Source organism: Ptychodera flava, chromosome 2, assembly GCF_041260155.1.
Source record: "Ptychodera flava strain L36383 chromosome 2, AS_Pfla_20210202, whole genome shotgun sequence".
In the NCBI taxonomy this organism is placed as follows: Eukaryota; Metazoa; Hemichordata; class Enteropneusta; family Ptychoderidae; genus Ptychodera; species Ptychodera flava.
In genome coordinates this window covers 27,371,253-27,398,251 of record NC_091929.1, presented here as the reverse complement: position 1 = coordinate 27,398,251, position 26,999 = coordinate 27,371,253, and the positions used below count along the sequence as shown (strand labels likewise).

General features: G+C 37.2%; 1 protein-coding gene and 1 long non-coding RNA gene across 3 annotated transcripts in view; one reads left to right on the top strand and one right to left on the bottom strand.

The window, feature by feature from the left end:
- Positions 1 to 1,992: 1,992 nt before the first annotated feature.
- Positions 1,993 to 8,430, bottom strand: LOC139118336 (uncharacterized). The gene is made up of 4 exons (XR_011548683.1): positions 8,246 to 8,430; positions 5,869 to 6,017; positions 5,129 to 5,228; positions 1,993 to 4,932 (listed from the first exon to the last, which is right to left on the bottom strand). It is a non-coding gene; the product is annotated as an uncharacterized lncRNA (long non-coding RNA).
- A 3,092-nt stretch (positions 8,431 to 11,522) lies between these two features.
- LOC139118367 (uncharacterized) overlaps positions 11,523 to 26,999 on the top strand; it is an 82,501-nt gene continuing 67,024 nt past the window's right edge. Inside the window, exons 1-6 of one of the 2 annotated variants that reach the window (XR_011548689.1) lie at positions 11,616 to 11,766; positions 13,929 to 14,004; positions 14,399 to 14,544; positions 14,722 to 14,824; positions 15,902 to 16,932; positions 17,132 to 17,307. Coding sequence is in view for 1 of the 2 variants with exons in the window: in XM_070681666.1 (XP_070537767.1) it covers positions 13,974 to 14,004; positions 14,399 to 14,544; positions 14,722 to 14,824; positions 15,902 to 16,056 (435 nt within the window). In the remaining variant the exon portion in view is untranslated. Of the gene's footprint in view, positions 11,767 to 13,928; positions 14,005 to 14,398; positions 14,545 to 14,721; positions 14,825 to 15,901; positions 17,390 to 26,999 lie in introns of those variants that run through there. The other variant, XM_070681666.1, reaches the window with a different exon arrangement.

Genomic DNA, 26,999 nt, shown 5'->3' with positions numbered 1-26,999 from the left:
ATTAAGCTTAAATTTGTTATTGTTCTAAATTTAGGATGGTCATGGAATAATGTCACCCTCATAGTGGGCAATAATTTAAGCTTTTCACTGTCAATACTATAGAATGGTCTACCTTTACCATTGATAACAGTGGACTGTGGGCAAACCATTAAACGCACTCTGTAATTATTGTTCTGTAGGAAATCAAAGATTGCAGGCTGAAACAATTTCGTGAGATATGTTTAATAGGCAGACAATATAAGACGCTAATGATTGCTATCATGTTTACGCTTGCTTATTATTGTTACACAGAATGCGATTATTGAGATAGCTGTTAGTATCGTTCTGTTTGCAAAATGGTAATTATATTAACAAACACAAGTTGTCTTCAAAACTTTGCAATCACTTATTGTAATGGGTTGAATAAAATTTATAATCAGTTGGCACGCTTAAATTGTTGTATTTAAGATTATCTGTCCATAGCTTACATAAAGTTCCCTAAAATGTAATATTTATTATCTTGTGCACGTCCTTCAACAACTTTCGATACGAAAATTCGAGAAATTATGAATTAAATTTTTAACATTTTTCCGTGCCGGACGTTAACGTGATTTTGCCGGGTGCAATTGACAAGATATTTTCTGAAATATACGTAATACGACGGATGTATGCAAAATGCTAATATTACACAAAAAGGCAAATATATCGTTATCTGTACGATCACCCATTTTCTATTCAAAAATTAATGTGTTCCAAATTGCTTGCATCAATCAAAGGCTCGCGAGATCACAGAACAAAGATAAACTGGTAATAGGAGTTTTGTGATATGTCCTTGTGGATGTTATAGTTTTGAAACAATGAAGGTTAAAGCAAGCAATGTGCATGTCAATTGCATTGAATGTGAAACAGTCGTAAGTTTGTTTTTCTATGCATTTACCTGATAGATCGGCCTACGTTGATTCGCATTGAAGAACATGCAGCAAAATCTTATTTTGTAAGGTTGAGCTGCATGTTGCCGACAGTTTTTTTTTCAAAGGACTATTTCTTATCTAAGATGATAAGTTAACCCCCTGATACTATATGTTTTCATAAAGCAGAGAATATAAAGTTTAGTATGGTAGCAATTGTTTACTCGACTGATGAAGGGGTGCATGTTTGGTATAAAAAAACATTAATTTTGGTCTAAATGATAAAAATTAATTTAATTCAAAAACTTGACACTATTTTCTGAAATCTGATATTTTACGTGAAAGAAGAGTATATGTAGAAAAAACGTATATCCTATTTTTCATTAATTATCCTCATTCTAAAATGGCATGGATTGAAAGACTGACACTCAAAAAGTGATTAACAACATAATTAGCAAAATTAAAATGCCTCTTATTCAAAATGTGAGAATTTTATTGCAAAACAGAATAGTCGGTTTTATACAGTATTTAAAAAAACATAGTGTGAAAATTGCAGAAACTTTGACCCGGCCATGTGGAGTTAAATTCTTTGGAAATTTGGAAATTGTGGAAAAACGAGAAGCCAAGAATCGGGTGATTTGCATAAATTTGCATAAACGAACACTTTTAATCACACAACTTACGACTGTTTGAAATGCTAAATAGTGAACCCAACCATTGTTTTAATCTTTGTTTAACAAATTAATTAATTTTGAATACTTTTGAGCAAAATACGCTGTGTTGGGTGCAGCGCCTCCTCAACCAAGATGTCGTTTTTAGCAGTATCCAATTGTTAGTAAAATGGGACTTATTAGACTTAATTTACAGGGTTTGTTCATTGAATTGTAAATTTGCTCGGATTGGGATCCAGTATTATTTAATATTGCTACGGTATTGTGTACCATTGTACCTTTTTTTAATCGATTTTAGTCCTTTACTTTAGAGTTGTTGAGCGTATGCTTGTGGCGGAGTCCAGTTACTTTTGTATCCGCCAAGTGCAAACCACACCAAGAAATAACCACCCTCAGTTGCTTTAGTTTAGGATAGGTTTATTCAAGAAGCGGAGAAAAACGGGTAAATAAAGAGATTAAAATACAAGGTCATACATTGTCTACGCAGGAGAGTCGAGGTAAATCAAGTTCAAAGTAAACGAAGAAAATAACTAAATTCTACTAAAAATATTTAAGCACTACGTTCAGAATGGTCCTCTAAATAATTGGCAAGTCAAAAAGGACATCAACTGACATCGTGCGCCTACAGTCCTACTTTTGACTGGAGTGTTTGTCAGATCCACATGGCATGTCTACTTGCTTTAAGACAGTGGAAGAAAACATGTCTGCGTAGGTGTAATTTAATCTGTAACCTTTTAATTGTTTTACCAAGACGTTTCTTGACCTTTGTGTCAGAGGGTGTTAAGAAAGATAGAGGGCGATCTTCTGAATATCTAGTTAGGGTCATGAAGGGTCAATCCAACACAATACTCTAGGAAATACATTTACACTATGGTCGTCCATGGGGCTAAGAAAAAAATTCAAATCTATTCTCGCCTTTGAGATACCCACGAAAATATAAGCCAGATGATGTTGAAACCGCACGTGGTCATTTAGGAAGATTGTCTGAAGGCGGCGACGGGGTAAATGTGGTCGAGCTCCGAGAATTTGAAGATGCAGACTTTACGACAGTCTTCACTACAATTTTCGACGTTGATAACGCAAAACAAGAAAGAGGGTTGAATCGAAACGCTCCATGATCCCTAACTGGGTTGTAGGTTGGTACTCCCATTCGTGTAAATAAAATTCAAATGTACGCCTTTCTTAAATGTTGAATGTAATACATTTCCTTTTGTTGTATAAGTGGAAACGAATTACTTCACAGTAGTACCCACTAGGCAAAATGTTTGATATACAACAATATATACACATATACCGGCACAGGATAAAAACTGCAACAAGTTAAAACAAATACAGTAAAATACTGACCGACCAGCGGGAAATAAAACACTTACAAATCGCAGAGAATAAAAACACACAGACGTTTCGGGTGCAACCCTTCATCAGTACTAAAACTCGCTGGCGAAAAGTGGAAACAAAAGAAATTAAAACAGCCGATCAAACAAGAGAACGATCAAATGTATTAAAAATGCATTCATTCCGGCTGGTGCCAGAGTTCCAGGTTTAAAAATTGTGGCCCGTTCGTGTTTCTTGAGGGTAGAGTCTCCACTTTTTGAGGTTCTGCGTCTCCTGGTATATATTATCCCATAATTGCATAAAAATATACCAGAGATTTCAAAACTACGCAAACAGCCACCCTTTCGTGTTTAAGCTCTTTAAGTTTAATTCAGCAATCATCAGATGCCTTTTATGAAAAATGCAGTTTTGCGTATGGGCATTGCAGCATTTAACACTTTGAAGTGACAGTATTGGAAACATTCAACAATCTTGCTTGCAAAGTTATTTGCAAATTATGAAAAGCCCCTAATCGACAATGAATAACACCGTTGAGGGCGTATGTCAAAATATTTATCCCCGACGTATCAAAGAGTTAGCGTACCCGGTAGCGTACACACCGATATGCAAATAAAGTTAAGATACATGTGCACTTGTCTCAGAAAACTTTATCAATGAGATATATTAATGTACACATGGAAATTGATTATTAGGTAGCATATAAGGAAAGGCGTACGCATAAATTGCTTTGAAGTTAGTGTTTTGGTTTAATCGGTTGTGCTCCTTTTATCCACTTCCCGTATTCCATTTTTGTCATGTTCTGGGTTATTTTGCACTTTTTTCATTTCTCTTCCTTTCCCCCTCTGTCTGTCTGTCTGTCTGTCTGTCTGTCTGTCTGTCTGTCTGTCTGTCTGTCTGTTTCTCAAAACAATGGGTATGATGGGTTGAAATCAGTTAATTGTGTTTTTTAACTTTAAAACAGTCTTGTAACTTTTTTCGCTCAAAGCATGAACGCCCAATTATTGTGGCACTGACTTCAAAAAACAAGATGATATGAATGACATAAAACAGCTATGAAATCACACAACAGGCCATGAGAACACACTTGTTGGTAATTGGAGTAAAAAGTGTAGGTTAACGGCATTGCAATGTAGTCATTGCTTCCATTTGAATGATAGTGACACAACGAGGCAGAGGACACAAAGATCCTATTTATACGTCCATATGCAAAAAAATGAAACATTTAGTGAAAACTTTCGCACTTTAATAAAGACTATCCATCAACAAAATGTCAATACTAAATAAGCATCTTTAGAGTAATACAAAACACAAAGTGTACGAATGGCTGTAATGCTCTACAAATCGGAAATTTTGACAATCGTCAGAATGATCAGTGCTGTGCCAACCAAAAAAAAAAGAAAGTAAGAAAACTTCTTGGCACTTGATTACTATGGACATCTGTGGACATCTCATTTGCTCGGATATGCGTAAAAGGGCTGTCAGATAAAATGTTGCAAGAATTCAAATTCCGACCTTCTCTCTAGTTTTGTTTGATGGTATCTACACATAAACCAATGTGTTAGACCTTTGAGTCGGACACTGACGAACCAAAGCAAAAGTGGATGTATATGAATTTGGTACCGCATCTTTATAATTTTCCGATCAGAGAAGTTTTACGGAAATATTTGACGTAGTTTTCTATAAAAACTCCTTACAGGTGAATGACTTGAACGTGTATCACAGTTCCATGTGAAAATAACATTGAAATATAACAATTACTATAAGTTTGACTGTAAAAATTCCAATTTGTACTGGCTATATTGGCACTGTGTTTCAAGTAATGTAAGTACCTGAACAACCTTTTAAAATCACCATGCAATTTCACTAAATATGCTAAACATACTGGTCGTACTTATCCTAGCAAGACGTTGAAAACACAAGTATAGTAGAGCATACCAACGAGATGACAAGAATAGCGCCAACACTCGGCTGCAGACGGTTACAATCGTCTCCTACGTTGCAAAGGTCCGTGTGGCAACAGTCGACACAGCCATAATTTCCTAGAAAGACAAGATTTTCATTATTAAAACATCGTTTTGCCAGGTCCAATCCAATTGATGGAAATACACTATCTGTGACATGTTTGTAAGCAGTGAAGTTTTAGCAAAGGTATAATTCTATTGTTAGATACAAAAGAGGAAGACACTCGCAATAAGGATGGTGCTACGAAATCTATGAGGTAGAGAATATACGCACCATCACCATCCTTTCTGCATTCATTGTAACATCGTGACTTATCGAGGCAGGATCGGAAAAATGAAACTACGTCTCCATCTTCTGTCTCCAGTCTAGCAACCTGGAAGACACCGGCAAACACATGTATTATTCTCCTTGTGAGTATTTCGGAATCTTGATATTTTCCTTCTAGGGGTACACTGCCATATATTCAAAATAATAACAGTGAAATAACTTATGTATTATGCAGGGATCAATTAGTGTGTAGCAGCTATGCCTAATAAACTCTCAAAAAGTACATGAGTCAACAGAGCTCTGCATTGAACTGCTACACATTCCTTTCGTCCCTTGTACTCCTAATAGTCTGTACCCTTCAACTTGTTCGAATTTAACACTGCACTACATTAAAAACTATTTAAGAGAGGCATGTAATAAAAACATTATAACCAAAACAAGGGACTATGTACCCTCAAGGCAGGAAATCATTTTCGTCAGGCAAATGATCACATACCCTATGGCACACTGTTCCTTGTTTTGACTATAATATGTAATACTACGCTTCACAACAGGACATTAAGTTTGTAATAATGGGGTGACTGCATTGCCAGATATTACATATTGACTTATATCGATTCATTTAAAATATATACATGTTATTTTGTACCTTTATCATTCGTATTTACATGTAAGTAACGCTTATTAATCATATCTCGTTGTCTGCTGCATGTAATCATCAAAGATTTAAATCAAAAACTACTTGCCACACAGCTAGCGTTGTTAAAAGAATCATCACAAAGGGCTTGAAATTGACGATCGTTCTTGAAGTCAGTCCTACAGCGTGATCCGCTATCAGCTATATCGCATGAGTAACACTCAAGGGAAGTTACTGACGGGACAATAACAAAAACTACTGGAAAAGAATGAAATAATATAAATTATCTCATTAAAAAGAAATGAAATAATAGTTGATAAGAATGAAATAATATAAATTATCTCATTAAAAAGACGTAACGCTATATGTGTATGTTATACACTTCTGGTAACAAAACTGAATCATATCGTGTTATAGCTTTGTCAATACCAGTGATTTTATGACGTCATCACCAAAATTATTACTGATGATATATCCGATTATCCAACGTTGTAGTCTCGTTTATTTTTGATTTACTCGCACTGCCAAAACTATAAAATAATAGCAATGATGTACCCCCTTCCGGCTCATTATGAACTCATTCCATGATTGTCAAGCAAACTTTTGTATGTACTCGACTTCGCCTCGTACACTATATCATGCAAAGTTTGCTTTCGTCTGTTATTGACCGGGAGGAGCTACATCATTGCTGAAATAAAGTTCCGTGCGTATCAACATTTGAGACTCTTTCATTGGTCAATTAGGGCGGCGTTACTGACCCTAAATACTCCAGTGAACGTTAGCTCGTGAACGTCTGTACTAACATAACAGGTATTCAATAATAATCGCGATAGACCAATTTAAAAACGCATCAAACAAAAGTAAAGCTTCATAAAATGTTCACAAAACGAGTGACAGAGTCCGCATATGCGTATATCAGCGCTCTTCTTAGCACAGTGACTCTGTACTGGCATTTGGAGCCAATTATTTTGTTCAATTTGAATAATCGTTCAAGGCATGCTGCGTGGACCTAAACAATATTTAACAGGAGTGGTCGACCTGACGATATACGCAACAAAAACAACAACCAAATTGAATTATTTCTGAATGATCTAGTACTACACAGCCTAAAAACCCCGCGAACAACCATCAGTCGTGTTCTGTGTATTTGACATCTGCTTGTACATGGCGAACCAAATGTTTGATTTTTCGCTTAATTACACAGGCTGATTTACAGGCATTGGCGAGGGGAATCTGAGTAAACGTGCTTGTCCACTCCTCAACCGTAACCATCTGCCTTTGCCTTCGTTTTAAAACAAGAATTTTAGTGGTCAGCGCACTGTATGTATTCAACATTGTTATGCATTCAATGAAATGTCATTGGGTCAATGCCATGACCTTAGTATGTACTTTTATATCTGAGTTGCATATGACTGTTTTATTTTGAATCGGTTAAAGGTATACCATGCAACTTAAATGCTGTTAAATATAACGATACTGTGCTAAAGTTCAGTACAAATAAGGCTTCGGGCAAAATTAGTAACATTATGTCTGCAGAATAGCAGTTGCTCCACCATCAAAACATTAGCAACCATTTTCACCGCATATAGCACGCAACGATGGTCGTCGTAACATTACGCAACCCAGCTCTCCGTACATTACCACGGCAATGGCCAATGGAAATACTTGAGCGTCAAATCCTTAAAAACATAAACGTTGGTAGTGATCGGCGTGCATTGAACACAACATATCAACGAACGAAAAGGAGAGCTTTCAAGCAAAATCGATCTGTGTTCTTGTTAAACTTGAAAATCTGATGAAGGTATATCATTAACTAATATATATTGTGTATTCTGTCATTACAGTCAATTACAACGGGCAGTGGATTAATAATACACACAACTATTACATTCACTTGTGTTCCAGCAAACACATGATTGGCAAAGGGATGTGACAATCTAAACTTTAAACATACATACTATGTATTATATTGTATTCATCATAGGTGACAACTATAACTGTATGATACTTCAAACGCGGACAGAGTGATACACAGCGAGCTGCAATATCGAACAGTTTTACTGCGAGAGAACTTCGCTGAGCTGCGTTGTGTGGTGATACCTTTGACCTCCATTGTGCCTCGTCAGGTAAAACGTCATCAGCGTGTATCTATAATAATCATGGCGTTACATTTCGAATATATGCCGCCTGACATGTACTGCGTGCATAGAGTAGATCTCCGATATTGTAGTCCATTGACATTTCTTGTCGTTCATAGACATTTATTCTGACATGGATTCGGAAAAAATGTAAGTGAGCAAAACTGGTAATTTTAAAATCAAATCAATATGAAATATTACACTGCAATTTCACTGACACCGAGCGCTTACGTGGTATTATAATCCTCCATCGACTGAACGCATACAGATATGTACATGCATCTTTACTTTTTTGAAACGATATTTCAAGGGCTGTGACACACAGAAAACAAAAGAAGTCAAGTTCACCTGTTATCAGGAAAAGGTTCACGTTTCCCATGTCCTACATTCCACATCCGATGACAATAATCCTGATAAAAGCAGCAATATCATTCGCTGGCGTATTACGACAATGATTTAGCTTCATATAGGCGTCGCCATTCAACAATGCAAACCATCCAATCGCTATATTTAGAAAGCCTATTGTTATAAAGAGCGATGTAAAGAGCCATCATATGTAAAGGCCTATTCAATAATGAACACACGTATCCTAGGCCATAACATGATATAGCATTTCGCAAAGAACAATATTTTGTATAATTATCAAAAGCACGTTTATGTAACACGATTAATCATGAATACTATTACCCTCTATAGGAGAGAGAGAGAGAGAGAGAGAGAGAGAGAGAGAGAGAGAGAGAGAGAGAGAGGAGCAAACGTTTCATCCTAAGAGAACAAGATAACAGAAGACAGGAGTGAGGACAATTCCCTGAGACAGGAGCAAATAATGCGACATACAAACTCTGAGCTTTACAAACAGAGACAAGATAACGAATCATCAGAGTTGATTAACCCCTCCTGTTAATGAATACTTAATAATACGAATTATGATTATCCGCTAAGTCGATGTATTCAGGACGATTGTCCAAATGCACTTGCGTATTAGGTTTATCATATCCGGTTTTGTGTGATCTGATCTCAGTGTAGGTAACGTGATTTGATGATACTTTTAAAGGAATTACTCTCTGTTGTACAGTTAACTTCCCATGTTTAATAGACTTCTTGATTCGTTTAAGTTCATCTACAGAGGTAGCTTTATTACAAGCATGTAAGCCCTGTTGTGATTTGGGGGCCGTAGATCCTTAAAACATGTGCATGGTAAACGCAATTTCTGTGTTTAGGGGATGAGGTTTGGCTGTATTTCGATTACCGTGCGCAAAAATCGCACTACATGTTTTTATATCGCAACATCCCGCTACACGTTTTATGTATCGCAAAATATCACGCTGTATTGTTCCGGGCATGTACCAAGCGAGTGCGGCACCAGCGCTATACCAGCATTAGTTTGACATACATGTTCTTCGGCGTACTAGTTAAAAAACGTAGCAGTCATTATGGATACGCTGTTTAAATTCATTTCATTCTATTGGTTACGTCATTGTCGACTCAAAGTTGGCGCTGAACAACTTTGGGTAGCCGGGGGGTGGTTGCGTATGTATGATTTCATAGCGACATAATAACCGATTGTATAGGTATGCTGATACAGAATGAGGTTTCGGTCGGCTAAGGCTCTGATAATTTCCATCCTCTCGAGTACAGTTAACCAGCAAGGCTACAAGAACAGTCACGTGAAAGATACAAGGCCCTTTAAATAAAATTCTTTGTTTGCTGTCCGCATGCTGATAGGTTTTCACAGAAAATTAAAAAACAAACACATTTTTAACACTATTTTAAATAAAAATATTTCCAACATATAGAAATAAAAACTGAGCTAATGTTAATACACTTGAGTTTTTTGTCTGTTTTTTTTTTTCCAGGCTGACTGGTAAGTTTTTCAAAAATCCAAGGACGGCAAACAAAGGATTTTATTTAAATGGCCTAACGGGGAAAAACGGGCCGTGAAGCCACAAAATTATGACCGTAATGAAATGGTTTTAAGATTTCTACCGAAAACACGCGAGCCAAAAACAATACGAAGAAATTACAACATTTAATGAGACAAGACAATACCCTATTTGATTAAAAACAACATCATTAGAAACATGGTCGAGAATAAAGAACTATACAGTGACAGCTTTGCATTAAATAACAAGAACATGGTGCAAACGTGTGGCAAAATAAGGATCTAAAGTCGGAATGTGACAAATGATACGGATTGTACAAATATGCATAAAAATAGCTGATATTGTAGGGCTGTTGACAACAACCTTACATTTATATATCACAGTTGAAAGCAAGACTGCAGGTTTCTATAGCGGAGTGACGTTCCAAAGGCTACCAGTATAATTGCATAGTAATATATGCACAAGTGGTTACTGGGAAATTGAAGAATGATTTTTGAGGAAAAATTCACAGGGTTCTGTGTTTTGAGAAGAAGATACCCAATTTTAATGAGTCAAACAGATATTTGTGTGCAGCCCAAAGGTATTTATCTAATCATGATAATTGCTAAAAGAATCGTTTTATTTATTGTTGGAGTGATGCAATGCATGCTGAGTTGTAACGATTGAAGTACGGCTGCGCAGACTGACCAAACGTTGGAATGCAATACCCTCCGGCTGTGACGGTTGAAGAATAACATTTCGCTCGTTTCTTACACAACAAAATAATCATCGCTGTTTACATAAACTCAATGGTTCAGTCATTACAGAGGTACAATCCCAGACCCTCGGGCTTGTCGCTGTAAGGTCTACAGTTAACCACATAATGGTCGTTGTCTTTGGCAGTCATCTGAGGTGTAATGAAATGAGCGGTTCAGAGCAAGTCCCGTAACCATTGAATAAGCGTGCTTCAATTTTTTGTTCTGACGCGGTCACTTGAAAATAAAGCGCGCGGGAAGAAGCACGATCTAGATTCTGGCGGTAGTCTGATCAATAGATACACATCTGACAACATGTATGAAACGCCAGGTTCTTTCATGGCTTACACTATAGCTGGACTTCGTGAGTCGTAAAATTCATGCCGTCCCAAGGAGCATAACTTCCGACGAATCTACTTAGAGGTGTGGCCGTGCTTTGATCAACGATTCCAATACATGGTACATTTGCTGGTGTCGTTTCAAAGGATCCCGGTGGCGGAAGATTGCTTTGGAAAAACACATTAAGACATAATATGATGACGAACTGGTCAGAATCGTTTGAAAACATGGTCAGAATCCCGGGTCAGAATCACTTGAAATCGAAGTTGAAACTCGAAGTTGAAAATCGAATCTTGGTCGGCAGTCTTTCAAACACCATCGCGCCTCGATAACTGCATAAAGAATATTACTCTTCCATGAAGGAAAATCCACATTCACAAAACCATGGAGGCAGCAATGCTGCATGTATAACCATAGACCATAGACTCCATAGGGTCTCTGATATAATTAAGCGAAAACACATTTCTTTGTTTGCGGGTAATCGTTTCTCGGTGGTGTATTACAATATGGCGGAGATAAATTACCGTCTATAAGGTCATTTCTCTCTGCTTAGAACTATACGACAATCACGTGAATATAATCTTTGCTGTCTGAAAAGAAAAATAGGTCACCGGTTCTTCAGTCGGTCAAAACGGTGTCTCTTTTTATCGTCTGGCCGCGCAACGGCTTGTCTTTGTTACACGTCTTTTGACTCGTCGTTAGGACTGCGGGCAGTTTGTGTTATAATGGAACAAAGGCCTTGGTTGGTGAATCACGGCATGCCCAAACAATCTTAACCTGGCAACTCAGCTACAGTAATCGCATGGTCGACGATAGTTTAATTCTCTTCTTAATCTGGAGATCGAAGGCTCTTTCATGAACTGGTGTATTTGGTGTAACCCGTAAGTGTCGGCAATACAGCTTTAAAGACAAAGTAGGTGCAAATTCCTTTCGCTAATTCGTTTGTCTTTTATCACCGCAACGTCGCCAACAATTTCACTGAAGGTTACACGTACACACACCTGGCTACAGCAAATCCTTGACCAACGAATCACCAGGCTGATTCCAGAAGGGTGACCGGTATATTCATCGTAGAACAGGTCTAGGTCTGAAACTTTGAATGTTTATGACATTTTGCGCCGTCAGACGCTTTACTTTCGACGTATTTGCCATGGCGACAGCCCAGCTGTCTTTGTCAATCAAATTATCTCCGGATGAATCAGCAAGTTTCACGTTTTATTCGACCAATTCAGTATTCTCTTAAGATTTGAATGAAATAAATGTGAATATTTCTGATGTTAACTATTCAAAAACCTTATATTCAAAGCCGAGTTACCTCTCAAGCTAATGTACGTCTTTCACAGAGTCTGTTGTATTTACTATTTTTGTTGTGTATTTTGTCGAATGTTTATGACAGCGGTTGTGACCACATTACGATAAGAGGAATCATGGGCCGTTACGAATGCACTGTTCAGTTTCATGGGGTCATTTGTACAAACACAGTACACCAAGCGGTAACACGGCATCTCAGCATGCACGACTGAAACCTAATTTACCGTTAACATTCTGTTGTCATAGTATATCCACTGTCTGTGTGACAAGATTAAGCAGACCAAGGCATCGTGTTAGTAAAAAACGTACGCCACACACACAGAAACATGTTAAACACGGCGCTGTCGACGTCACGGTGTTGCTTCACGCTCTCCACTTACCGACGAGGTACACCGATCCTTGACCCCGTAGGCAATATTTCATCAACGCCGAAAGTCGCATAAAAGCGACGGTGTGGGGTAATTCAACAATATACGAACTGTTTGTGAAGACCTTGGTTAATTGTCAGTGATCGGAATGCAATGATCTGATTAACTCTTGCCTACAATTCTTAGAGCTTTGAACGCTTCAAATTCAAGCTCTGAAACACCATTAAGTTGTCTTCTTCTGCACAATATGCAAGTATTAACACTCAAAATTTTGAATTTAATTTATGAATGAGAGGTACAACATTCTTATTTGGCAGCAATATTATCATAATAAGGACGATATAAAACGTTATTAGACGGTGAAACCTACATGATAAATGCCGATCTTTTCAACGGTAACCTACTATTTATCATTGATTGATTAATTTATGCATTTATTCACTATCTATATTTTGCTTGTCTACTTGACTGACTGATCGATTGATCCACTTATGTTGATTGACTTATCAAGTGATCGACTTATTGTTTGATTACCTGTGAATTGAATCAGGTAATTTTGCTCCTATCTCAGCGACCAGTCCCGAATGATGGTCGCCAGACCTTTACACTTTATAACGCTACCTTTAGATTGCATACGGACAACACCTATTCTTTGGTGACAAGATCTCTTTAAACAGTGCGTAGCTTAGTTACTTACGCCAAATTATAGTGACAGCTTTGATAGGCTGCAGACGCTACGCACAAAGACAGCCTGTCCTTTGACATAAAAGACATTTAAAATGTAATCCACGTAGTTCAACGAGACTATGACTCCACCCATGTTTTGAGGGATTTTTTCAAATGTATCAAATCCATTGGGAGACTATGTACAGCTATAGGTGTATATTCATGTATTTGGTCCAGGGTTGTAATACGGGAACCGCGTAAATACATAAATGACGCAGCCTCTCTAGCGTTCGGCACGCGTGTGCGTATCACTGAGGCGTCCCCGGAAACCAATGAGTGCGTAATGTATATAAGAATAGGAACTTTGTATCGCGTTTATTTGTCAACACCTACAACAATATAATACCAGATTTGTTGATGATACACCCAGCTTTGGGTCTACAGCGCACTATATATAGTCAGGACGAGGAGTTTTGTGTCTATATTTGAGCTGTATATGAATGGAATCTGAACAAATAAACGGAGTTCAAAGACTGCAGGATTATCCTACTGTATAATGGTAACCGGGAAGGGGAGTGTGTATGGTCACGTGACTCTTCGTTCAACAGCTTCCCACTGAAAGTCAGTAACTTTGTTTTTTAGCGCCAAGTGCTTTTACTCATGAAGGTTTCAGAGAAGTTCCGCTTGAGTTTGTTTTTACTATTTACTGCATGTCTTTTACCTGCTGCAGGGTTTATATATTCATTCTCATTGGTGACCTGCAGAGGTGTTTGGAATGTGGTCGCTGCTTGCTCCACTCTTACTCGGTAAGTTAGTACAGATACTGTACGTGCTCTCTCTCTTCCCCCTCTCTCCCCTCTCTCCCTCCCTCCCTCCCTCCCCCCTCTCTCTCTCAATAACAACAGTACATATAATCAAATAAGTAGCCGAATTGATTGCTTTATGTGGATGATAAAAACTAAATAACAAATATCGAGTGTTCTATAAACACTCTTCTCTGAAGCGACACACGGTATACGTTTTCATATTTTTATGAAGAGGATGGTCTCTGAAGACAGACTTAGGCCTAACATAAAAAAACAAAAAAAAAAACAACCCAAAATGTTGACCCCGTGCAAGAACGAAAGCTTACAACGTCATACACTTAATTAGACGATATGAATTACTAGTGATCATTTATTATCAACTGATTTTTCACAGGTTTGCTACTGGCGGTCGGCCCCGGGATCTCGCTGAAATGTTTTCAGTGCAGTGATCTCAGTTCAGAAGGGGAATGTCGCACTGGTTCCTTGGTTGAACCTGACACCGAATGCACGCCTTCTACACTTGAACCCAGCGTGTGTGAGGTAAACTTAGATCGTCATCTGAACATATTTGGTGAATCAAAATTTAAACAAATTACAACTATCATATGTAGAAAACTAGAAATAAATCTATTTTATTATTGCCTTATGAATTATAAATTATAATGGAATAATTAAACCGCAATTACACCGTAATTTGTTTTCGCTTTTCTCACACAGACAAGTGCTGCAATTGACTCATCAAGAACAATTCACATGTTTACTCGCAGATGCTCGACCCCTGCCCGGTGTAATTTGTTGAAACACTGTTATAATGCAACAGGTAAGCTTAAATACATGTCTGCCAGCCTCCCCCCTCTCCTAAAACTAGTCATTAGAAGTTTATCAGGCGCACAGACTAGAAACGTTATCTCGTCTCTATAGTGACACTCTAACTACCCGTATGCAGCTATTTGAAAGGACTGTGGTGTATCCTAGTTTCGCGAGATTGAGCAATGTTGCCATCTATTCGCAATCCCTGCGTCACTCGCCTATAGTCAACCGACATAGTCATAGCACTATACTGTAGGCAAGAGATGGGCCGTGAAGCGAACGAGGGCCTGTGAGAGTCTAGATTCAGCGTTACGTCATAAGTGTAAGGAGCAAGACAGATTTCTAGAGAAACATTTATGTGGCGACAGAAACACAGCAAAGATCGTATCGATCGTATCTTCATATTTTGTTGTTTTTTCCAATACCGATTTTTCTAAAATTCGTCCATGAGTATGGTAGAATACATTGTGAACCTTGCGATCGCAATAAATTCTTTACAATATGGTTTACTACTTTGACATATGAATTCTACTCCAGACTATAATTCTGTTTTCGACAAGAACAATAGACATTACACAAACCAGCTGATATTGAACAATTTGAACATGGGTTATACTGTCATAGTTAAGGGAGCAGAATAAGAAACTGTGTCTACGACATTAGGGAACAAAAAGATTGGCAAATACGTCAAAAGTGGAGCGGACTGTCAACTCTTTCAGCGCCAAAGTCAATTTTAGTCACCTTTAAAAATTTTCCCAAGTCAATTTTTTCAGAATTTTTCCAATATTTTGATAAAAAACTGTAGCCGATGAAATGTGATGTCCATTTTGTTTAAAATTATTTAAAAAATATATAAAAATTCATAAAAATTCATAAAAATCGGTAAAATTTGAACTGAAATTTTGGCGGGAAAAATTACATCACTCAACGAGTAAAGAATACTTTTGACATGGCGATTACTGATTAATGATAATACACTTAGTGTTTCATATACCAGTCTAGTATTTTTCATGGAAAAATACTAAATGAGTCCAGGTCCGGAAAGATTCGCAGATTTAACACGACGATTCTTTTTCTATATTTATAGGTGTCACCACGTGCGGTGAGTGTTGTCAAACCGATCTTTGCAATATCCACGAATTGCAAGAGCTTTCTGGAACAGGAGTGAATAAAGAAAGTGTTTTATCTATCGGTATCGGCTTGGCAATCTGCAAGTACTTCTGGAGTTTTTATCAAAATTAACGTCGATGTCAACCAAGAACCTGCCTTTTTAAAGGGATATTGTCAAATTTATACAAAGAAAATTTCCATGTGAGAAGAAACAGGAATGTGGGTTGATACAAGCGATCGCAACTCCAAGAGAAAAACAAAGGTTTTAAAAGATTTTACACGAATCAAAGTAATTTGGGATAAACGGGTGGTGTGAAGTAATGTCCGTTTAATCTGTAAATGTAAGCTCATCTGCTTTTCTTTATATGTTATACACTTGTTTGTATGAGTAATTTGTAATATTGCAACATTCAGCTATAGGGCACCTAATATAATTGAGAAATATAAATTTGAAAAATATGAAGACCTGATTTTCCCAAATTAATTCCAATTTTGTGTATATAATGTACACGAGGTTCTAGTTTCAGTAAGATGTGGAGGAACGTGTACCTTTTTCGAGTTTTCAACACAAAGTACTCGTTATGATTATTGCATAAACCAAAACATTGCAGCTTTAAGCGTTTTTCTCAGATGTATATAGCGGTCCACCAAACGCATAACAGAGGCATAGTGTAAATAGCAAACATAATTTCCGTCCACCGTCTTAAATGTTATACCGTGTAATTTATAATGATATTCAATTATATTTTTCACAGTTCTATTTATTAGGCGCCTTTGATGATAGAGCAACGCGCTTGACTAATGATCCCGTTGCTTATTTCGACTGTCGTGCGCAGATTGGCCTTAACCATAATTTTGCCATAGTTATGCCGTGACGTGAAGCTCAATCACCTTTCAGATTTTTGTTATGAAACGTCTGAAATAGGTTGGCAGTTTAATTCTTCGAATAACAACTATTGTAGCAGTTTAATTATAGAGTTAAGGTAAAGTTCAAATCATGTTTTAATCGTCGGATTTTAACTTACAAACTTATGTTAAAGGTATACAGTCAACTGTAATCTAAATATGTCCATGTATTGTCAAAGAGGCGTTCCTTGTATGCCCACGCGAGGGCGCTGTTTTTAAAAAGCGGCCACCCGCTTAAATCTGTGATTGGTTAGATTTTCTCTTTCCATGGTAACTGTGGCAAAATTTGAACAGGTGACAGTATACCTTTAAGGGGTTAAGTGTTTTGAGAACAAGAGCAATTACTTTCATCGGCTATGGGGGCGTGCTTTGAGCGGTCATCATCCCTAAGATTGCAGGCCCTGTTGTACAACCCTCGCATTGACATGTATTGTACGTTTGCATAATGAATGACGGTATATTTTATGTAAATTAGAGGTAAATGCCGATATATCCTGCACTGTAAAATGTTCTGAAAAAAAGGTTTAAAAAACGTGCAAATAAAACATCTATTTTCGGCAACTTTGTATGTTTAATTTTTCAATTTTTGTATTTTTAGTAATTTGAAACATTCTCAAGGCTATCCTTTAAATCCAGAATGCACTGAGATAGGTGTGACGAATCGCTTGTACACAGGACATGCACAAAATATAACAACGAAATTTTGACAAACGATCTCGTGTTTATAAACGGATGATGGTGATGATAGCGATGAGTATTAAGAGACTGGTGAAGATGATGATGATGATAATGGTAAAAATTACACGATAGACGGATAGCAACCGCAGCTATGTTGAGTCAAATCATCAAGTGAAAAAAGAAGTTTAATGGTCGGTAGATCCGACAACTTGGTTGAAATGATGATCAACAAAACTCTTTTTCTCCATGTCTGTGTCAAAACGGAAAATAGGAATGTCATAGTCGGAATAGATCCTTGAACAAAGTGGAGATAAAATGACTTGACACGAGATGGTAAATGAACGAGTCCTTGGCCTCGTTCATTGATGGAGGTATAATTTTCTTCGTTGATCCAATGTTTTCTTGCCAAAAGAAATCAAGGAGGCGAGACTGAACATCATTTTCGACAAGAAATCCACGAAACGACAACCCACGATTGCAAGTAAACAAGATGGTATAATTATTCCTCATCAACGCCAGCAAAGCGTTTACAGAGTTACTAGTTTTGTGTATTCTATCATTCCATCACTCGATTTCCGTGCATGAACTATTTTACACAGCACACAAAACACAACTACGTAATTGAGGGTGGCTTAAATACTTTATTCTTGAATATGTGATACTGATTATGTTGATAACATTCAATGAAATGCTGAATACACCAGATTCACTTCCACAACACATCTAGAGTAGTGTGCGATAAAATGTGAAAGATTTAAACTTTTGCTTAAAATTTCGTAAACGAAACATTCAACTATTCTATTATCGAATCAATAATAAAAATGATGGGGTAACAGTGAAAACTTTGGAACTAGTGAAACAATTTAAACAACATTTTGAGATATTTGAATTCAAAATGGCCACCATCGCAGTGTAAACTCTTTGGAGAAAAAAATTGGTTTTTCGAAATACTAAAAAGACGGTGAAATTTTTACGCTCCTCAAGAGCTTTAAAATTAGCCCCCACGAGGGGTGGATCAGAGATATGTAGAAATTTGAGAGTCCGAATATCTGTCCCAGGGGCGAGTTCTATCTTAAAGAATTCTCATAGTTGACAATTAACAAAAACAAAAAGAGAAAAACAGAGATAAAACCTTTTATACTTCATATTTCGAAGATACAACTTTAGGAGTTCATGGAACTATATCAACTGATTGTGATGGCTAATGTAACATAATCAGTGTCGTAGCTCTTACAGTGCCAGGAACCTGCTTTTTAAAATTTACACAGCCATATTCCACGCAAGAAAAAATAGTAAAATCACAGACAAACTCATTAACGGTAAATTAATCACAGCTATGATGGGAATATTGGCTAATTTAATAAAACACAGCTGGAAATGACTTTGACTTTGATATAGTGCTCAATAAATTGTCCACTCAAATCTGAATTCGAATGCATTACAATGCATTATGGGGTCATTGAGATTGCAACTGAGTGTCGTTGTACTAGCGACGGGCAAAGTCATATGATTTTATTGGTCTGAAAAAGTGTTGCACAGATATATTAAAATATAAGTAACATATATTTTACGTATAAGTATGTGCATATAAAATTAATCTTACATAGGTATACAAGGCAACCCTCACATCACGAAACACATCGGTCAATATCATTGTCTTTGATGACTTAGAATACTTATTTGAATTAAGTGATGAGTAATTGATGTGATTTATCGAAATGTTAGTGTATTTAATAATATATGTGATTTTGGCGAGTGATACTAATAGAATCTCATACACCAAAGGACCTGGTGTCAGATTTCTCACACAAGTTTGGGATATTTTGTCTCACAAGAGCCGCAGGTCCTTGGTGTGTGAGGTTCTTTTTCTCACATGACCACAAAATGCTTTAAATTCACACTGCAAACATCAAATGTTTCACTGTATCAGCGACTATCCTACTTCACGGTCATTAGGTATTCCGTGTCACTAACGTGAACTCCGTGGCGAATTTCAAGGCAGATACTTCAACAGAAACAGGCCAGTTCACGGATCCAGTACTTCGCAGTTCTAATTTTCGAGCTGTGAATATAAATAAGGGAGATCAGACTTGTTACAGACTTTTTTGTCATTTCAAGTTTTGACCTATATAAGTTTAGTTTAATATATTCTCCACGTTATGTTTGATAAGCCAGTTTCATTTGATTCCTTCCTCATACAAATATGTATCGTTTACTTTTTCATTTCAGTCTTTATATCAATGCAAGTGCTGAATATGCTTATCTATATGACAGTCTATGTACAGTCTGTTTTGCACGTCATGCTCTCTCTCTCTCACCTGTTGTTAGGATATCATTGTGGATTCATCCGGTCGTGAACGCCGTCAGATGATTGCAAAGGCACAAGGTTGAAGTCATGCTGGACGTAGGTGATACCTTGAATGAATGCAAACAAAACGTCCATAATGTACCAGTTCGATCATTTTATCACTAATTTTCATATATTTTCATATTTTCAATTCGACATTAACACGTATTAAAAACGTCCTAAAATGGTCAGTCTGCGGACCCTCCACCAGGTAGAGGGACTGCTATCAGTTTAACCTTAAATAATCCCAACAATTTGTTTAAGTAAGAAAGACAAAGCTTCATATTAATTGAATAACAATAGCTGATTTATGTAATATAGCTTTTCAGATTAACAGTTAGGTAATGTTTCTTATTTGAAAAAAATGCAACATTCAGCACAGTTCTGTCTTTTCATATTTCAAATAAAAGATTAAGTCACAATATAATGGTGTACCTTACAACCATTGCTATGCCAGGCACCAGTTTGCTCGTCCATAGAAGTACACACAGTTTGCTTAACATCCATTGTCAAGTTCACATCATGTCCTACAAATTCAAAGCAAGAGGACGTGTTACCCAATGGAACGATGGAAGATCAAAGAAACTCTATCTGCATACTAGTAAACGCGTCTGCTGTTGTTCGAGGGCTATCAACATGATCGACACATATTCCACAGATATGATCATGTTCCTCGGAGCCAAGTAGTACTGCTCTGAAAAAGTGCCCTGAAATCAATGAATAAATTTCTCGTATCATGTACAGGACACGTCAAATACATACAATAAATGCAAGGTTAACGATAAACATGGAATTCAATGACTATCTCTCGCAAATCGAAACAGTTGCTGACCAGATGTGGTTTCATCTCCGGCTCTGACTTTCGTATTCAAATGCATATGCAACGGCAATGTCATGTTTTGTGCATACCCATATAATTATTGGGATCATTGTAACAGTTTATTCTACTTACTCCCTGGAATAGTAAAAGTCATGTAGTATTCCCGGTCCTCATAAAGTAGTTCTCGGGGATAAAAATACTTGAATGGTTCCGCTGAACTGGACATCAATAGAGAACTGGTAACCACTGTAATGATCCGAATACTGAACCATTTCATTGAAGACGTATGCCGTAGTATTCAAAAACAGAGGCACTGAGTTTCTTGGCATGATGATAACTGCGTGGTACAATTTTGGTATCTGCAATAATGCATAAGAAGTACATTGGAGAGAGAATAACACTATATCCTCGAACAATGGCGACAACGTCTGAAATATGACTTTTAGAACTTGTTCTTTATGATATTTCGTTGGGGAGATTTTGTGATTCTATGCATTCAGACCAAGTAGATGCATATTCCTTTATCCAAAGATTACATTACACTATTCCAACGTCTGTATCATTCATAAATCTATTTAAAAATTCTCAATAATTTAAAACTTATCTTTTTCAAAACAAAGAACGTGGTAGGGGCCAGTGCCGAGAGATAATGTTTTGATGTATTATCTCTTCTTAATGGACAATTACTTTTTTGCATCATAAGAATCATTGACAGCATGCAGTCGCTCTTTTCATACAAACTGATAATAAACATGCACACTCACAGTGATGTACACCTACCTACTATCTACCCACCTACCTATCTCCCTCTCCCCCTCCCTTCCTATCTGCCTGCTTGCCTGCCTGCCTACCCAGCTAACAAACTACATGAAATAGTCAACGTGGCTAATACATTTGTACTATTTTGGACCAACCTCAAATAGTGAACCAAAATACGTTGTATCTTCCTTGTTCAGATAGATGCTTTCCATCAGTTTACTTTTGTCAGGGCCTTGAGGATCACTGGAAATCATTATTTGAACGTATTCTCCCGTATCATTCACTAAAGGACGAAAACAGGAAAACGTTACATGCAAGTTCTCAGTTTCTTTAATGAGAAGCATGCTATATTTGTCTCATAAGAAGTATATTTGTACAATATGCAGGCTGGTGGTATTGTTGAAAACTTTCATGTAATCATTAGCAGAACACTGGACATTATTGACGTAAAAGCTTATGCCGACGTCTTAAAACGTCACCCCCGCCAAGAATTTGTTAAATTTTGGAAGTCGAACTATGTTTTAGAAACAGCGCATGAATATAATTTGAAGGCATTAAAGAGGAAAAAGACAAATTGTGCTTTTAGTTAACTTATAATGTCCCAGTAGACGTATATCATTTAGGACATAAATTTGTCCTAAACCCTAGCGTCGCTCACGTTGATTGGTAGGTCTTATGTCCCTATGTCCCATTTGCGTTCATTCATTGGCTGCCTTTATGTCCTCAAGTCTCATTAATATTTACTGTTCCGAATGCAACTCATTCATTGGCTGCCATATGTTCTTGTCCTTGCCTCACTTTCGAGTGCCACTTGTCTCGTTCTGCCATGTGCTCATTACTAACGCATCTGCGAGCCTAGGCAATCATTACCAGACAGCTAGAGCGTAGTCGCAACGTTTGTGAAGACAAATTTGTCTTCACAAACGTTGCGACTACGCTCTAGCTGTCTGGTAATGATTGCCTAGGCTCGCAGATGCGTTACAGGTTACAGTAATGAGCACATGGCAGAACGAGACAAGGAACACTCGAAAGTGAGGCAAGGACAAGAACATATGGCGGCCAATGAATGAGTTGCATTCGGAACAGTAAATATTAATGAGACTTGAGGACATATAGGCAGCCAATGAATGAACGCAAATGGGGCATAGGGACATAAGACCTACCAATCAACGTGAGCGACGCTGGGGTTTAGGACACAAATTTATGTCCTAAATGATATACGTCTAATACTACCTTCTTCATGGTGTGATACCCTTATCATTCACAGAGAGATTCGTTAGTGCAACTGCGACCCCAATATTCGCCCGTTTGTCTGATATATGAAAAAGCGTACACGTACGTACAGGAAAATTGAAACTTGTAGTTTTATTTATCATTTGCGTTGATTATGGTAAATACCTTTCACTTCACTGCCTGTTCTGTCCGTGAAAGACAACGTAAGAATGTCGTTCAGCGAAGAGGCATTTCCACCATTTTCTCGTTGCAGCGATCGTCGTTTGAAACAAGTCACCTGTAATAATGAAGGGAACAGTTTCTCTGTATATAAGCTAAATCACGCGGATAAAGAGGTCCACTCCTACAGTAAACGGTCATCAAAGTGACGTACGACAATTTTTAAGTACGACAATTAGCAGGAATTAATCATGCAAATGCCAGATGTTGAAAAAACCTTGCTAATTTAAATCGCTTCATCTTGAATGGGATTTCGCCTACATTATCAGTCTTCAATGTATCGATGAAATTATATGAGGAACACATTTCTAGATTATTAGTGAAGAGAATTAAGATTTTGCCAGTCAAATCCAAACCTCTCTAGGTGATATGTAAAGTGTTTAATTTTAGATTTGAAAAATAGAGTTTAAATAATTGTTTCTCAAGCTTTTTATTGCCTTACGTATATAATCCTCCCACCATTGGATTGCGCCAAAGATAATAATTGCTAGGCTTTTTGATATACAACATATCGCAGTATTTGCTTTGTTTTTTGGTTAAACTTGTCTCGAAACGAGCCAACTACATAAAGATATTGTCAAGGGTTTGAACTTAGCATTGAATAGTAAGTCAGAAACTTTCTGATAGTCCCAACAGTTAAATGGATAATCTGCGATTTGTTTTTGAGCATCCTACGTTGACCCCCAAGCACCATACGTCACACTATCAAAGAGAAGTACATTGGGGTCCAGCACTGGATGACGACTCAAAAGATGTCTTCACGTGTATTATCAGAGAAGTTCAAACAGACTGATGAAAGGAGTGACAGCGGCAGTGACGATTTATCAACGACAATGGTGATACTTTATCGCAAAATCTGTCAAACTGACTGCATAAAACTAAAAAAAGTATTTGGTGGTTTAGTACTTCTTCAGACGAAAAGTGCAGAATGCTGCTCTGTAAAACAATGAGTTAAACGTAATATACCCGTGTTTGTGCTGATCAAAAAATGTGAGTTTCTTTAGTGTCACTGGAAATAATCGGCGGACAATATCTCTAAACCAAATATTCCCTGCAAACGTTATTGCATTTAGCCATCCAGGCCTCCAGAGGAGACTGTGTGATATTCAAAGTAGGATTATTATGTTAAATGTTTATGTGTATTATGTTTGAAAATAATAAGCATCCAGAGGATTAGGGTTGGCTGGTTCAAAATGGCATTGTCGTCTTAAGTACTTTGGCATCAACATGTCAACCCTACTGTAAATAGCCGAAAGATTTACTCACTATCCTATTTAGCGATCCTTCTCCAGACGACAGGTTGTGGAAAAGTTTATCTGCTGCTGGCAGACTGAAGCCGTTACCATCTCCTACTTCTATGGAGGAGTTGCTAAGTTCGTTTGGCGAATCACTTTCTAAATTTAACCGAAGCGATCGTGAGTCCAATACCACGGGACCACTGCCAGGTTTCGTGCTGCGCAAAACAAACTTAGAAAGTTTATCAGCCATATTCAGGACAGATTCTGTCACCCGATCTCTTGCATCGTTGCTGTTCTCGGTTTCGGTGGGAGAAGAAGAAGATATTTCAACAACTACGTCCGTCACCTTTAGTATAGCTGTAAGTGGATGATAAAGTCAGCACGTGAAAAGTTGACCATGTCAATATCAACTTAGAGTTTGACTTCAGTTGATGTGAAGGTTTGTGGTATTTCTAATCACTACAAAATGTAATGACCCTTAGTATCAACGACGAAAGAAACACAATATTTCCCCTTAACTACATCCTCTTTGAAAGCATTGGGCTCAAAAGACTTCAAACCAAATGTAGAGGAATTACAAACATATAGACTGGTGATAAATTGTTTTGCCCACACTATAAGCTGCAACTTACTACACAAATCTAGTCACTCAAAAGAGAGAAAATTCTCGATAGGTACATTGAATCTCTGTAAGAAATGGCATGGCAGCATCAAAACAGAATATATAATTGTGTCTTAATCTATCGTATTTAAAGATATCGAATTATTTGAATTTAACAAAATAGTTGTTTGCTTGGTATTTACTCTCTCACAACGCAAATCACGAGAAGATAAAAAGTTTGTTAAAGATTTAAAAGAGGCTTAACCTTCCAAATATCTATCAAAACTTCGAACGTCCATAAATGATTGGAAACCTTCCAAATATATATCATATCTAACAAAGTCTATACATGATTGGTATACGACTCTCAAGATATACGAGTGATCATACTCACCGTCAGCCATGGCTTTACTATCTTCTTCTGATACATTCAAATTATCAAGGCCAGAAATGGCGTCTGATAAATCGCCAAGGCGTTGGATAATCTGTTAGGGAAAAGTTGTGACAGTCGATGACTTTGTGTTCTTCAGTTGACAAAACGGGGTCATGTGTGTTCATAACGCTCTTTAAATTTAATTTGTTCTGTTGTTTTTCATGTATATTCTCATATTAAATTCACATTTACTGCCCATACATTCAACCTATCGCATATTCAACTTATCTTTGTCAATTATTAGGAAGTGAAGATAATGGTGTTAACGTATTAAATCCGTTGACGCTACATGTGGATCATTCTTCTGCCGGGATTGACTGCAAATCAAAGGTAGCAGGAAGTGGCTTGTCTCTGTGTTACCCCTTGCTGAACTGAACAATATGACCGAATTTACAAAATCTTCACATAAGACTCAAATTTTGACCTTGGGAGATATGCCGGTCGCCATGTTTTGTCTATACACTAAAGAGCACATTGAAGATCGACGCAGCAAAACTTCCAATGCAAAAAAAGTTGACACCATGGACGCATGTTGAAACGTAGATCGACCAGAATATAAATGCCGTATTTTTGGTGTATGTGATCATCGTTTTCACACCATTTTGTGTTGAAAAACGAAACTTTCTTAGCAGTATGTATACTTACTTCATTTGTTGACAGGCTCGAATTTGTTCCATTTAGCATCGGGACAATCGGCTTGATTATTGCTGTATTCATTCAGAAAAAAAACATAAAAAAATTGTTAAGATTCATTTCAAGTCTCTGCCATTGGCATTGATCTTGAGGCGAGGATGAACGTTTTCCAGGATAATAGTATTGAACTTGATGGAAGGGGTTCGGAGAGTATGAAAATGTATCATTCAGTGAAAAATATTTTTAGTGTCCATCTTGCATACACTGCCCCGGTGTATTCATCGTTTCATCGATACAAATCTGGGTAATCCTTAAAGAGGACTACCTCTGCGAAAATGAGCTCGTCATTCAAATATATTTTAGCATTCTGGATCATCTGGTTTAGGAATTAGGAATTTGTGGACACATATCACCAAAATATCCAACAATGATCATTATAATCTCTATTTCTTTTCTCTATTTAATATGGCATACTAGCAAGATAAGGCATGACTGACTAATCATTGGGGTCACGTGTCTAATTTTACCTACATCATAAACAACTAGCATTGTTGGGGATGAAGTACTTTGGGGCAATAGCCTATACCTTTAATTTTCTACTAGTATTTGCATCTGCTTGGTGCCTTATTCCAATATCAGACAACTTTGCGCAGAAAAAAATCATAATTACTCTGTTTCTCATCCCCGGCATCTTACAAAATAATGCGTTGAAATGGTTGTTTGGTTTGTTTTACAGTATTTTTGACATTAAAAACAAATCAGGAAAGTTTGCATGCTATGGTGGTTAGGGATCTCTACAAGGGAATTTTCTTTAAAAAAATTGTTTTGAAAATAGACAAAAAACGAACAAAGTATGTTACTTAATAGAGGAAAACAATACATATCCTGTCATGATGTTGTAAGAGGATTTCTCATATAATTTGATAGAAAAGCAGGCACATTAGCGGAAGAAAAAGACAAGGCCATAATCCTACCAACTCTAATTACTTAAGAAAACGACAGGAATACTCTAAACATCAAAGTTTTGCCATTTCGACAATTGGGTTTTTAGGAATGGGCCACCCCTCTATTTTCGGAGCAATCTTTTCATATCTTAGTAACCGTACTAAAGAAACATCACGACCAATGATATGCAAATTATGCTTTGTTTTGTCTGTTTTTCCAAGCCCTAGGGAACACTGGTAATTCCGAAACCATGCACAATGACG